This window comes from Budorcas taxicolor, chromosome 18 (genome assembly GCF_023091745.1).
Source record: "Budorcas taxicolor isolate Tak-1 chromosome 18, Takin1.1, whole genome shotgun sequence".
NCBI classification, from domain to species: domain Eukaryota; kingdom Metazoa; phylum Chordata; class Mammalia; order Artiodactyla; family Bovidae; genus Budorcas; species Budorcas taxicolor.
The window spans coordinates 23,426,014-23,441,718 of NC_068927.1; the positions used below are offsets into that span (position 1 = coordinate 23,426,014).

The 15,705-nt window shown below is 35.0% G+C and overlaps 1 protein-coding gene across 1 annotated transcript in view; it reads left to right on the forward strand.

The window, feature by feature from the left end:
• Positions 1 to 10,481, forward strand: part of CHD9 (chromodomain helicase DNA binding protein 9) — a 127,636-nt gene extending 117,155 nt beyond the window's left edge. Inside the window, exons 34-38 of the mRNA XM_052655339.1 lie at positions 2,083 to 2,222; positions 2,537 to 2,758; positions 4,871 to 4,999; positions 8,510 to 8,614; positions 9,606 to 10,481. Of these exons, the coding sequence (XP_052511299.1) occupies positions 2,083 to 2,222; positions 2,537 to 2,758; positions 4,871 to 4,999; positions 8,510 to 8,614; positions 9,606 to 10,481 (1,472 nt within the window). The remainder of the gene's footprint in view (positions 1 to 2,082; positions 2,223 to 2,536; positions 2,759 to 4,870; positions 5,000 to 8,509; positions 8,615 to 9,605) is intronic.
• The last annotated feature ends 5,224 nt before the right edge of the window (positions 10,482 to 15,705 follow it).

Consider the following 15,705-nt stretch of genomic DNA (forward strand, 5'->3'; position numbering starts at 1 on the left):
GATCTTAGTTCCCCAACCAGGGATTGAACCTGTGCCCCTCCATTGGGAGCACAAAGTTTTAATCACTAGACTACCAGAGAAATTCCCTTGAATGTGAAATCTAGCTCTGTCTTCTTACAGGACTTTTAGGAAATCTGTTAACATTTTTGAGCCTTTTCTTGTTTGTGAAGTGAGGGGTTGGGGTCAGAGGAAAGGTAGCATTGTTAGGTAGATTAAATAATACATGTGAAGTGACTGGAATGGAACTTGGCACATAATTAGATGCTAAACAGATGTTAAAAATAGATTTTAGAATTGGGTATTGAATAAATGCTATTGTAATTATTCATATTAAGCCCTTTTTATGTTTATATGAGTATGCCTCTGAATTTTATCTAAAAGCTTTGAATGAAGAGATATTGTGTAGTATAAATTAATTAATGAAAGAAAGTAAAATAGCATAAATTATAAGTCTTTAGTTTATTCCAGAAACCACCTGGAATAGTAATCAAAAGATGGTAGAGCTAAACAGCCTGGAGTTGAATTCTGTCATTTACCAACTGTTGTGACATTGGGCTTGCTGATCACATTTATAAAATTGGCTTAATACCACTCTGTTTTGTTTGTTCTGTTTTTGGTAATTTAAGAAGACATTTGTAAGACTTAGTCTAGTTTATGATGACACCTGGTAGGAACTCAATAGAAAGTGATATTTATTTTAAATTTTAATATTATTATAATTACATCTTACAAAAGACAACACAGGCTTTATGAAATAGAATAAGTTAAAATTTCCATTTTGGATTCTAGCCCAAAATAAATCAGTAATGTTTGTAAAAATCGCTCTCAAGAAGAAATTAAGGCAGCTGGGTTTTTCTTGTTTTTAAAAAAGAAAGAAAGGGAAGTGTCTTTCATGAGTACACAGGACTTGCTCAAGAAATTCTCCTTGGATGATTGAAAATGTATTTCTCGCTACAAGCTGAACCATTATAAGCAAACATCTCATTCTTAATAATATTTTCTCTCATAAGAGTATTCTAGATGATGTACTCTTTAAGGACAGGAACTGTGTCTTACCTTTGAACCATCCTAGTGCTTTGTACGTAGCTGTTTAAAAATATGTATCTATTGGGAAAAAATGAATGCATGGAACTGTTTGATTCATACCTCTTACAAACTTTTTTTATGGAGTGCCTACTGAAATAAGGAGTGTTTAACTGGCAAGAAACACTGGTGATCTTAGGGAAAATACCTTAAATAGTCTGGTCAGGGGCAGACTTTGGGAATTTAAGGAGTGAAGTTTGTTGTGAAAAAGAGGAGCATGACAGATACTAACGTTTCAAAAGTTTTGAAGGCTGTGAAAAAGCCAAAATAAGTTTATTTTTTGTGTTGGGCCATGATTTTAAGTTGATACAAATCTAATGTAGATTAAGATTTTTTGGCACCAAAAAAGCAAAGATAAATGGTAAAGCAAACTTATACTTAATAGATAGAGATAAAGTAGGAATTAATGGATTCAAAAAAGGTGGAAAGGTTTGCCTTGTACACTGGAAAGTCATGCTTCTTCTCTGAAAGGGGACGAAAGAAAATATATGTGGATATCCAAGGGAAAATTTTGAGGAGACATGTTAAAACTTGAAAGAGGCCTGGATTGCAGTTCTCCTGGGTTTTAAATGAGAAGTGGGGTGGTATTTTTAGTTCAAAAAAAAAGTATGTGCTTTTTTTTTTAATTAAACATTTTCTTTTATTTTGATCATAAGTCTCATTATAAGCATTCATTATTTTATTGTTTTATTGGAGTATAGTTTACTTATAATGTTGTATTAATTTCTGCTATCCAACAAAGTAAGTCACTATGTCTATATCTATCTGTCTATATATATATACACACACACACACACACACACTCTTTTCCATTATGGCTTATCACAGGGTATTTAAGATAGTTCCCTGTGCTTATACAGTAGGACTTACTGTTTATCCATCCTGTATATGATAGTTGGCATCTGTTAATCCCAAACTCCCAGTCCATCCCCCTAAAAGTGATTACTTTTAATCTAAGAACTAGATTTTTATCACTCTTTTGCATTTTTAATTTGTTAGGTACTCCCATTCAATCAACCCTTGGTGCCAATGGAGTTTTATTAGACAACCAGCCTGTAGTCAAAAAAAGGCGGGGAAGGAGGAAGAATGTAGAAGGTGTTGACATCCTCTTTTTTAACAGAAATAAACCACCTAATCATGTAAGTAAAGTAATGCTTAAAAGCTACTGATGCTTGAGTCCAAAATTCATCCTAGTAAAGATACATATTGCTGATTTGTGAATTTTTTGTGAATAATAAAAATAACTGGAAAATTAGGAGTATACTGTATAGTTTTTTAGATTGTATCTCAGTAGAGTCCAGCACTGGCCAAGATTCATGAAAATTTTAAATTTAAAAGACTTAGAAGAAATTTTAAACAATTTTTGTTTCCCTTCAAAAAGAACTGCTTCGTTGAACCAAAATCAGAATGCTAAAGCGTGGAAATAAAATTTTCATTTGGTGTTTTTCTACAGGTTACGTTAGGCTTAACCACCTCACAGATTTCTACAGGGATAAATCCAGCACTATCCTATACTCAACCTCAAGGAATTCCTGATACAGAAACTCCTGTTCCAGTTATTAACCTTAAAGATGGGACAAGACTTGCAGGCGATGATGCACCGAAGAGAAAGGATTTGGAAAAGTGGCTTAAGGAGCACCCAGGTTATGTGGAAGATTTAGGAGCTTTTATTCCTGTAGGTGATACCTTATAAATCTTAGTATATTTTATGTCTATGATTCATTACATCTGTAATGATGAAGCATAAATTCTCACCAACTTATATTAAATATGTATTCTGCCCAAGATTTAGGAAACATTAGCAGCAAAAACTAATGACCATCTTTCCTATGATATAATATCATTTTCCATTTTTCATTCTGTATTCAATGTGTTTAATAAAAGTCACCTGTCATATACAGAATACTATCATAGACCCAAGGACAGTTATAAAGGTATAAAACCTCCATTCCTTTCCCTCAAGGAGTTTATTTTAAAATAATAAAAATGATCATAGTAAACATTTATTGAGACTTAACTCTGTACCTGGCTTTATACTTAGCACTTATATGCATTATCTCATTAACACTCCCAAACTTTATCAGAATGGCCTTGTTATAACTTTATAAAGAAATGGAAACTGAAATTTTAAATAGTGCAACGTCACGCAGCTAATAAGTCTTAAATCCACTGTCCAAACCTCTGCTCTTAAGATCTTATAAGAATACAGGTACATAGATTATATTAGTCAAGATGAGAATAGGTCTATTCATTTGCATTTTCCTTATCCTCTTAAATACTTCCTACTCACTATCTTATGGGCATATGGCTTTCTTACTTATAGAAATGTATTATTTCAGTTTGTACTCTCAGATGCTTATGTACTAGATTTTGTGTCAGTCTCCCTTGTTGTTTCTATATATTTTATAAGGTAAAAGAGTAGCCGCATATCCCCATGAAGATGAATTGGATAACCCAGTGAAGTTGTTCCCTACCCTGTGAGCTGCTTAAGGATTGTGTCCTATTCACCTTGTAGCCCCAGGATTTAGCACCTAATTTCTGATGCAGAGAATGGTATCTAGTTCCCTTTACTGAGTCAGTGATTTGTAAATGAAAATCTTTTGAAAATGAAAGAATACCATATAAAGGTAAAGTGATTGTTATTAACAGAAAAAAATTTAATTGCCTTATTTTTTCATGCAAAAGAACCACAAAAGCTCCAGTCCCTAGAATGTGACAGTACTTGTAATGTGTGTGTGTGTGTGTGTGTGTGTGTGTGTGTGTATAGAGGTAACATGGTAGTCTAATACCAAGAACCTCAGACTTGGCTTTCATATCCCTAGTTTTTTTCAGAAAATGCCACTAATTCTCAAACTTCACTTAATTCTTTTTATTAAAAATAAAAAGCCAAATAAAGCTCTTAAAAGGGACAGGATTTCAGTAAGATGAGCAATAATAAAACGAGTATGGCAATTCTGAAGATAATGAGAATCATTAGTTTAACCCTGTAACTTCTTAACTTGTTAGAAAATAACATTCATTTATTTAGTCAATTTTTATTGAGCAACTGCTGTGTGCTAGTTACTGTTGTAAGGGATTTAGGATAAAACAGTGAACAATATAAAGTCCTTGCCCTTTTGGCAGTTATACTCTCGTCTCAGAAGATTCTCAGAGCTTTCTCTTACTACTGCAAAGGAGTCTTTATTACTTTTTTTAACTTAGAGCCATTCATCATTTTCACTGCAAATAACCCTTTTATCACAATGTTTTATATAATGTTATAAAACAATTTTAAGACATTGCTATAAGCCGCATTTGTTTGAGTAGAGAATACAACATAATGTTGGTATGATTTCCCAAGGGCACTTGATGTTAATGGTTTCTTGGCTCTCACACGCTACTGTGGTATGTCTACAGCAAAAGGATTGTAACGTGGTATATGTACTATACCTTCAATATATAACATAAATAGTTGGCCCTTGAACAACACAGGAGTTAAGAGATACTGACGCATGTCACCCTCCACAGCCAAAAATTCAAGTATAATGTTACAATTAGCCTTCCATGTCCTCAGTTACACATCCTTGGATTCAATCAACAATGGATTGTGTAGTCACTGGGAAAAAAATCCACATATAAGTGGACCTACACAGTTGAAACCCATGTTGTTCAAGGGTCAACTGTATTACTATATGTTATATATACCATGTATCTTCAATTTTACATGGTTAAATTACTTGGATCAGTTTATTTGTGCCATTTGCATAGTTAAAGATTTTACAGCTATTTCTTTGTCTGTATATTTTAGAGAATGCAACTCCATGAGGGGAGACCCAAACAAAAAAGGCATCGCTGCAGAAACCCCAATAAATTAGATGTTAATAGTCTCACTGGAGAAGAACGTGTTCAGCTGATTAACAGAAGAAATGCCAGAAAGGTATTTGCATATTTGTTGTTAATTTTTCATACTGATGCACTGTGTAAGAGGTTTCTAGAACACTTTCATTATGCAGTATTTTCTAACAGACCTAGTTGGGTTAAATCTAGAAGATCTGAGGGGAAAAGGCACGGACTACAATTTTATGCAGTCTAATTTCAAATCCCACACCTTTGGCTAAGCTGTCGAATGAATAAGTTACATCTGTACCTTTGCAGTGCCACTGAACCAGGGCACTGCGTCTAAGGCAGTAGTTCTCAAAAGGGGGTAACTTTGTCCTCCAAGGGACATTTAGCAATCGGGATGTTTTTGATAGTCTTAGCTTTGGATGAAGGAGGTGGGTGTTGGGGAGGTTGGTGAGCTGCTGGCTGGATGCTGTTGGCCTTGGCGGGTGGAGGCCAGGAATGCTGCTATACCTCCTGTAATACACAGGACAGCCCCCACGACACCAATCCAAAATGGTCTGTGGTGCAGAGGTTGAGAAACTCTGCTGAAAGGGAACACTATTCTCATCATAGCCATTACAGATTTATATATATTTATCATGTATTGATAATTCCATCATTAGGACTTAAAGTGTCTTCTTCTATCAAAATTGGCATATTACATAATTTTCTGATAGATGGAAATTAAATATCTTGAATCAAGTATCTTAAGGCAAAGATAAAACGTCTTATGTTAGAGACAAATGGTACCCCTTGCTAATCTTCTTGCTTTACTGATTGATGAATGGTAAGAGCTAGGTTTTTCCAGGTTTTCTTATTTCTGAATCAAATGTGGCACAACATTTGTTTCCCCAAATTGTTTCTGTTTTATGTATGTATTGGTATATGTCTCTTTTACCTCACAAAGTAAGTGATAGAACAGTTGAGGCACCCTTTTGTAAGTTTATAGCTTTGACACTTTTATTGTTTTTTATTCTGATGAGCAAGCAGCACAATAAGTAAAAAAAAGGAAAAAGAAATGGCCTTCAAAGTAAGAACATCAAGTTTCCCATTGAATTCCTTCACTCACAAATTAAATTTCCCTACATAGATCCCTAGTTAATTCCCTACTTCTGTTTTGCTCTCTGTTGAATGACCTTACTGCTAGTATAAAAATACATGAAATCATTTTAATTTTCAAGAAGTATTGAAATTGGAAGAATACCATTTTTAAAATAACAATTATCTTAATATTATTGTATGTACTAACTCATTAAAATTAATACTAATTTTTCCCCAAATTTATTCAGCTTTTGTTAGTAGATTAAGATGATGTCAGATGTATTAGGGGAAGAACAAGATGACATTTTAGTTGCATTTTACTTAAATTTTGTGCTTACACAGATCGTGTTACAAATCTTTGCACTTCATCTTATAACAAAAATTAACCTTTATAGATATGAATAAATTTGTCTTAGCCAGTTTTAAGGAAATGGAACCATTTTGAAATTTTTACTTGGTTTAATATTAAACATCCTAAATTTTATTTTTAATTGTAGTAGCCTGGTAAAGGACCTGTTAATTTCGCTTGGTTTGTAGATTTCTTTATTCTGAGTTTCTAGAGTACAGGCTTTAAACCATACAGAGGGCCTCTAGTTTAAACTGGAGCTTAATGAAGGAGATAATGAAAAGGAGATCGCAACAGAAAATTGAGAGGCTAAGCAAAAACTATAGAAAATAATTAGATAAGAATATAGATATTATAACTGGCCACATTAAACCCTGTCTGTATCCTAACAAGATATAGTATCTATTCATTCAGAAAGCTGTGGGAAAAGGAATTATTCAAGAAGTGTCCTTAGACTCCAAAGGTACATTAAATTGGTAGGTCGAAATCATTTAAATATTTAAAGGGATATGTTTATTTTTATACTTTCAGGGTTCAGTTCAGTTCAGTTGCACAGTCATGTCCGACTCTTTGCGACCCCATGGACTGCAGCATGTCAGACTTCCCTGTCCATCACCAACTCCTGGAGCTTACTCAAACTCATGTCTATTGAGTCGGTGATGCCATCCAACCATCTCATCTTCTGTCGTCCCCTTCTCCTCTCGCCTTAAATCTTTCCCAGCATCAGGGTTTTTTCAGATGAGTCAGTGCTTCACATCAGGTGGCCAAAATATTGGAGTTTTGGCTTCAGCATCAGTCCTTCCAGTGAACACCCAGGACTGATTTCCTTTAGGATGGACTGGTTGGATCTCCTTGCAGTCCAAGGGACTCTCAAGAGTCTTCTCCAACACCACAAAAGCATCAGTTCTTCGGTGCTCGCTTTCTTTGTAGTTCAACTCTCACATCCATACATAACTACTGGAAAAACCATAGCTTTGACTAGGCAGACTTTTGTTGGCAAAGTAATGTCTCTGCTTTTTAATATGCTGTCTAGGTTGGTTATAGCTTTTCTTCCAAGGAGCAAGCATCTTAATTTTATGGCTGCAGTCACCATCTGCAGTGATTTTGGAGCCCAAGAAAATAAAGTCTGCCACTGATTCCACTGTTTCCACATCTATTACCCATGAAGTGATGGAACCAGATGTCATGATCTTCGTTTTCTGAATGTGGAGCTTTAAGCCAACTTTTTCACTCTCCTCTTTCACTTTCATCAAGAGGCTCTTTAGTTCTTTTTCACTTTCTGCCATAAGGGTGGTATCATCTGCCTATCTAGGGTTATTGATATTTCTCCTGGTAATCTTGATTCCAGTTTGTGCTTCATCTAGCCTGGCATTTCAGCCTGGCATCCAGCCTGACCGAACAAAAAACTCCAGTGATGCCTACAAATACAACTTTTAGGGTATTAGTTTGCATAAAAGATAAGTGCATTGGTTTTTGAGACCTGAGTTTAAAAGCTGACCTTGACACTTACTAGTTAGCTTTAGGCAGCTTGTATAACTTCTCTGAGGCTTAATTCCTTCATTTGAAAAATAGAAATAATGCATTCTCAAATGGATATAGTGAGAACTAAAATAAATTATGTGCTTAAAGTCCTTAGCATAATACTTGGCAATATAATAATACCAACTTATATTTATTATGTGCCAGACCCTGAAGCGACTTAGCAGCAGCAGCAGACCCTTTGCTGAGCTGCTTGAATTATCTCATTTTTATAAAACCGTATGAGGGAGGTATTATTGTTATCTCCATTCTGCAGATCAGAAAACTGAGGCTCAAAGAGATTTACTAATTTGCCCGAGTTCATGTAGGTGATAAGTCTGATGACTCCAAAGGATATACTCTTAACAAGGTTACACTGCCTACCCAACATAGTAACTTCACAGTACATCATGGTAGTTATTTTACTGTCCAAGGAATATACATGAAACATCTAAAATTTATGTTAGCATGTTTATGTAGTATATTGATAGTTCTTATGGCTTGTGGTAGTCCTTTTTACTATAATAAAGATTGTCAGGGTGGTTCAAAGAATACATGTGCTTTAAAGAAATAAACTCTGTATAGCACAGATTAAAAGAAAGAAATGTCTTCACATTTAATATGCTTTTAAGTGTCTAAGAATCTCTTTTTCATTTATAGGTTGGAGGTGCATTTGCTCCCCCTTTGAAAGATTTGTGTCGGTTCCTGAAAGAAAATGCAGAATATGGAGTAGCTCCTGAATGGGGAGATGTTGTTAAGCAGTCTGTGAGTATTTCATGAACGCTAATTTAGACATCATTTAATTATATCTTAGATTAAATTTTAAGTTAAGAATTAATAAAATATTCCATAAATATGTGATAATATTTTTTATTTCACAGTTTTTATTTTACAGAGTATGTTGCAAACTTCTCAGATACTTGTTGAATTAGAGTGCAGAATCGGTGTATACTAACTGGTGTCATATTTCTGTTCTACCTTTTTTTTATTGTGGCTACTAGAAAATTTTAAGTTACATATGTTGTTTACATTGTTTCTATTGGACAGTGCCAGTCGAGAGGTTCTAAACTCCTAAAATTTAGGAATTTTGGTTTGTTTGTTGGGAGGGAGGGTTGTTTTGTTTTGTTTTGTTCTTACTTCTAGGAATTTTGAACCCCAGAAAATCTTGGGGGAATTTCAAGAAAGTAGCATAGGTTGTTCTCCACTCAGGACTTGGTGCTTCCCAGTCTGCAGGTGCTACTACTGTTCTGAGCCAAGTGATTTTTTTCCCCATGGAGTATCTTTTCCATCTTGGCTCTATCTCCATTATTCCCAAAGTGATAGTCAGAAAAGAGTCAGAAGCATCTCATTTTAATCATTTCTTACTTCTGTCCCTTTCCACACTGTTCTTCCAGATTAGAAGAAGGGCATTTCTTTAGTCTTCTGGTGATGTGAACAATTTAAGGGCATGGCAGTAATAAAATTTTTTGGATCTTCCAGTTTCCAGAACTATTTTACAAACCTGTGCCTCGCAGTTATAAAAGAGAACCAGAGGCTCTCTTAAGATAAAATGAGAAGTGGAAGAACTGTTTCAAGCCCTACTTAAAAATAAGATAAAATTGGGTTATCTCTTTCATAATTGGTTATTTTGTATCAATCCAGAATAAGTTTATGAATAATTTCATATTTTTAATGGCTTATTTGTATCATAAGTTAATAGATGTTGATTTTTTTTAAAAATGGTTATTGTTGATGAATTTTTTTTTTTTTTTTTTAGGGATTTCTTCCAGAAAATATGTATGAACGTATTCTCACTGGTCCTGTGGTAAGAGAGGAAGTAAGCAGGCGAGGGAGACGACCTAAAAGTGGAATTGCGAAGGCCACGGCAGCGGTGGCAGCTGCAACTGCCACCAGTATTTCAGGCAATCCTTTGTTAGCCAATGGATTACTTCCAGGTGTGGACCTCACAACTCTTCAGGCCTTACAACAAAACCTACAAAACTTGCAATCACTGCAAGTGACTGCAGGGCTGATGGGAATGCCTGCTGGCCTTTCTTCTGGAGGAGAAGCTAAAAATGTGGCCGCCATGTTCCCCATGCTGCTGTCGGGAATGACTGGGTTGCCAAATCTGTTGGGTATGGGAGGGCTCCTGACAAAGCCGACAGAATCCGGAACAGAAGAAAAAAAGGGAAATGACTCTAAGGAGGTAGAAGGGAAAAAAGAAAGGACAGAGAGCCAAAACCCCGAGAACGGCGGTGACAACTCGGTGTCAAGTTCTCCTGCACCCTCTACTGCTGCGTTAAGTACAGCTGCAGCTGCCAGCCCGTTAGCTCTGAACCCACTGTTACTATCTAATATTCTTTATCCAGGGATGCTTCTCACTCCAGGCCTTAATCTTCATATTCCAACTTTGTCTCAGTCCAACACTTTTGATGTACAGAAAAACAAAAACAGTGACTTAGGCTCATCTAAGTCTGTGGAAGTAAAGGAAGAAGATTCCAGAGTTAGAGATCAGGAAGACAAAGGGGGAACTGAACCGAGTCCTCTCCACGAAAACAGCACAGATGAGGGTTCAGAGAAAGCCGATGCTTCATCTGGATCTGATAGTACATCATCGTCATCCGAGGATTCAGATTCTAGTAATGAAGACTGATTCCCAGACTGCACTTAAATTATGAACTGATTTTGGATTTTTTTTTCCCCTTTAATTATTAATTGTAAATACACCAGTGTTGAGTGCATCAATAACTTACTGACCGAACATTTCAGTTATTTGTTTAGAAGTGCAAACTGCTTTCAGAGACGTTTTGCATGTAATATTTCTTAAGATTCATAAGTTTCTGAACTCATATGTACTATCAAATACATAAAGGTGTAAAATTACAACAAAAGGCATTATAATTTTGTTGGGGGTTAATTTTATGAAAATTATGCTCAATGAGAGTTGTATATTTAATATATTTGCAGTGAACACAGAATACTTTATGCATATTACTGATTTAATTTGAATATAGTTTTACAGCCTCCTTGACACCTATAATTTACAGATCAAAACTCAGCAATAATTTGGGCAGCTAATGAATGTCATGAAAGCTGTAGAATCTACATCACCATCCATTGCTTTAATTACATGAAAATGCTCTAGTGTTGTGATGCACTGCTGATATTTCCAATTCAGGTACAAGTGTGTTTTAAAGAAGAAATAAGTTTCCCAATCGGCCAATTTAACTGGCTACCTGTTACCTCAGCTGAGTTAGTTTAGGAAGTTTACATTCGTTTCTAATTCTATACTTGTTTTCAGGGGTTTTTTAAACACATCCTATATATCATGTTAATCGGGCAAGAAATATGACTTGCTTTTTGCTGAGCTTAACTCTAAAATCAGTAAAATTAAGTCATAAAATAATCCTGTGTCATGTGACTTTGACACCCTCTAGACACATTTAGTTTTAACTTTTCAAAGTTTGGCCTCCTATTAGAAATAATTATGTCTCAGATGAGTAATGTCTGTTTCCAGGGTTCAGAAAAGGTAAATCATGAAATACCACTGAAAAGAACTTTTCAACACAGCATACTTCATGTAAAAGAAATTGTTTGTTTGCTTTATTTGTGTAGATTTCTATTTGTGTTTTATGTCATGGAAATATTCCAAAATTAACAGATAATAAGGTAAAGTAATATGCAGATAGTCTAAATTCATTTTGCGTTTCTAGGTATAAGCAGACTAAATGTTGGCCCAGAATCAGTGTTGGGTTATCAGTTGATATTAAATATACTGAGTTGCCCATTTTGAAAATGCACTTTTAATAATCTCAAAAAATATATACATTATTCCTGTAAACCACAAAAAAAGGAAGCCTAAAGTTTCTGATCAATTTCTTAGAACCCTTTACCATGTAAAATTTGTCTGATATTTGATTTATGATACAGTTTCTCCTGCTAAAGCTGCTATTATTCTGACAAGGTAGAGGTCCAGGTTCACCTTCATATACACTGAAAACAGAGCTGAATTGGTTATAAAATACCATTTACATCCTAAGGAGAGATAAGCATTGTTCTGGTACTTAAATAAATAAGTCAGTGACAAACTTTGCTAGGGGGAAAACTACCCCACTTCTCTCCCACAGAAAAATTAATTTTCAGTTTGTTTTGCTACAACTCTATTGCTTTGTCAGGAATTAAGCAATTATATTGGATTTTCCAAGACCTTTACCAGTAAATTATGTTTCTGTATGTAAAATAATCCCTTATTAGAGAGACAGTGTTACATGTATTTACAAAATTATATCAGTTCCATTGGGATTGTATTGATTTTTGTATTTTCCCAAAATAGTACTTTGAATTGATAGTCCTTTATGCAATGTCTTAGCAATAGTCACTATAATGCCCTTCCAGGAGAAGTGGGTAGTAATTCTTCATCATGAAAATGATATATTACATATTTAGTATCTTCCCTTTGCAGTATTGCACTTTTGTTTAACTAGAATACACCTATGAGATAGCCAAAGTTTTCAAACACAGTTAACTTAGGTTGCCGGTGGAGTATTTCAGCACCATCCATGTTTCCCTTCTCTCCCTCTAGTCCTGCCCACATGATCTTCATTCCTTTCTGTCTCCAGTTTAAAAGGGAAATAAAAAACCCTAGATCTTGTCAGTAAAATCTAATTTATATCAAATTTATGAGATAAAGTATTTTCCTAATTAGATCAAATGAATTTGGTTAACATCTTAGTGATTCTCTTTCTATGTAATAAAGGCAGTTGCAGTTTTCAAAGCATTAAGGCTAATATTAACTTTCATTCTCTTGGGATTCAAGATACTTCTATCTAGTACTGATTGGGGAAAAGTCCAGCTATCAGCTTAAAAAAAAAAAACATGCAAACATGGTTATGTAAAGTTAAGGGTTATAAGAAAGAAAGAAATCAGTAGAATTACATAATACTAAAGTTGCAGTTGAAAGGATATCCAAGTATGTGTTGGTAGTTACTAAAAAAATTATAGCTGTTATTGCCTTGTATTTATAGCCCTGTTTCAGGTTTCATGATTCAAGTCTTAGTCCAATTTTTCTTTTGGACATTTGCAATATTTACCAGTTGTGTTTTGTGTAGTCTGAATTTGCTTTCTGTAGTTGAGCAAACGTCTTAAAAAGTCATTTGTAATTTATTAAATTACTTTCTATGATGTTCTATAGAGCAAATGGAAGTTTAATTATTTTTTATTAAACATATTCTTTGACTACCCATGATGTCAGCCTCTGTACATGACAATACTTTTATTATTTTATATGTAGTTTATTCCAATTATGAAAGAAACATTAGTCATAAATCTTTAAAAAGAAAGTGAACATTGGAAGAATTTTTACGAGACAGAAGCAGGCTATAATTATACCCACAATCTTACTATTTCCTTAAGTTCTCTTCTCCTGGACCTTTAAAAATCTAGAAAGGCTCAGAGATACACCTAACCTCTTAAAGAAATCCATTTTGGAAATCAGTAACTATTTTTCCCTTGGTCTTAGAGGCTTTTCTAATTTATCACTGTTGTTTGTAGTGTTTGGCTGTTTTTTTTCTTTTTGTAAATACAAAAGAAATTTGTTTTCCCTCAAACTGTCAGACTGGAACAGTGGAGTCTCATCACTCACTCATTTAACTTGACCACATTGAATTATACTGTCATGCTTAGAAAATCTTTTTTTTTTTTCATTTTTGTAAAATAAGGTAAACAAAAGTCAACTGCTTCATCTGATGCTTACCCAGAGGATCAGTAATATTTTCAGTGCTGGAAGAAGAATTGGCTGTGTTGGATGTTTTTGCAAGACATTACATACAAAATGATGTATTTTTTCTATATATTTTGAGCTGTAGGAAGAAAAAGTGAGTTGCAGGGAGAGTAATTTTTGGCTACAGGTGATGTTCAACTCAGTAAATTTAGAACTTAAATGCAACTCCAGAACATAGCTATTTTTTAATGCAGAAAAATAAAAAATTATTTAAGTTATCCATCAACCTACCCTGAAATACTGTTCATGGAGCTATCCAATCTTATTTATATGTACATTATATACATCAGAGACGGCAATGGCACCCCACTCCAGTACTCTCGCCTGGAAAATCCCATGGACAGAGGACCCTGGTAGGCTGCAGTCGATGGGGTCGCTGAGGGTCAGACACAACTGAACAACTTCACTTTCACTTCTCACTTTCATGCATTGGAGAAGGAAATGGCAACCCACTCCAGTGTTCTTTCCTGGAGAATCCCAGGGACGGGAGCCTGGTGGGCTGCCATCTATGGGGTCGCACAGAGTCGGACACGACTGAAGTGACTTAGCATAGCATAGCATGTATACATATAGTGGGTTGAATAGTGTCTTGAAAAAATTCATGTCAACCCAGAACTTCAGAATGTGACCTTAATTGGAAATAGGATCTTGGCAGATAAAATCAGTTAAGATGCAGTCATACTAAATTAAGGAGGGCCCGAAACCCAATGACTGGTGTCCTTACGAGAAGAGAAGAGGACATGAGCACAGGGAGGGGGCCGTGAGACAATACGCAGAGATCAGCGCAACGCAGCTACGAGCCGCGGAGCACCAAGCATTGCCAGCGCCACGAGGAGCTGGGAGAGAAGCGTGAAGCGGATTCTCCTGCAGAGCTTCCGGGAGGAGCCAGCCTTGCCAACACCTTGATTTTGTACTTCTGGCCTAAACTCGGTAGGAGTAAATTTCTATTGTTTGAAGCCATGTAGTTTGTGGTAGTTTGTCGGTAGCTTTAGGAAACATTTTCATATTAAATCAGTATTATACAGGACATAATGTTTGCTGTTTTGCCTTTTAATATACAGGCCTGTATGTCAATAAGTATGCTGCAATGTGATTTTTAATACATATTGCTTATAAAGATGGAATTTATCTAACCAAAAACCTAAAAATAGACAGTTGAGTTTATATATTCATTGTTTGCATCCACCTTTAATGATGTGCTTAAACCCTAGAATTGAAATACTTCTGTTTTTAAGGTTTTTCATTTGTGTTGCCAGTGCCAGTGATGACATTAGTTAACAGGTCATTCTACCGTTAGCAACATACATTTTATGTATGATTTTATTTCTTACTAATACTGTGTATTGCATTTGAAATCATCTTAGCCATTGCTAACAGGCAAAAATAACATTTTTTAATTGAAGTATGGTTGATATACAGTATTACGTAAACAGTTGTTGTTCAGCCAGTAAGTCGTGTTTGACTCTTTTGCAGCTCTGTGGACTATACCCCACAAGGCTCCTCTGTCCATGGGATTTCCCAGGGAAGAATACTGGATTAGGTTGCCATTTCCTTCTCTAGGCGATCTTCCCAACCCAGGGGTCAAACTCATGTCTCCTGCATTGGCAAGTTTGTTCTTTACCACTGAGCCACCAGGAAAGCCCATTATATAAATTATAGTGTGCAATATAGAGATTCACAATTTTTAAAGGTTATATTCCATTTATAGTTATTATAAAATATTGGCTATATTCCCCATGTTGTATAATATATCCTTGTCGCATATTTTAGATTCTACATATAAGTGATATCACACAGTATTTGTCTGACTTATTTCACTTAGCATAATACCCTCCAAATCTGTCTATGTTGCCAAAAATGTCAAAATTTCATTTTTTTCTATGGCTGAGTATTTCAATTGTGTGTGTGTATAACCACATCTTAATATCATAATAAATTTCAATTGTGTGTGTGTATAACCACATCTTAATATCATAATAAATTTTTAAATTGTTCTTCATTTTTCTTAGTTAAAAATAAGACAATATTATAGAGAATCATGAGGAAGAGGAGAGGAAGAGAAGCACAAAGTAAACAAAAATGTTGAATATGCAGACAT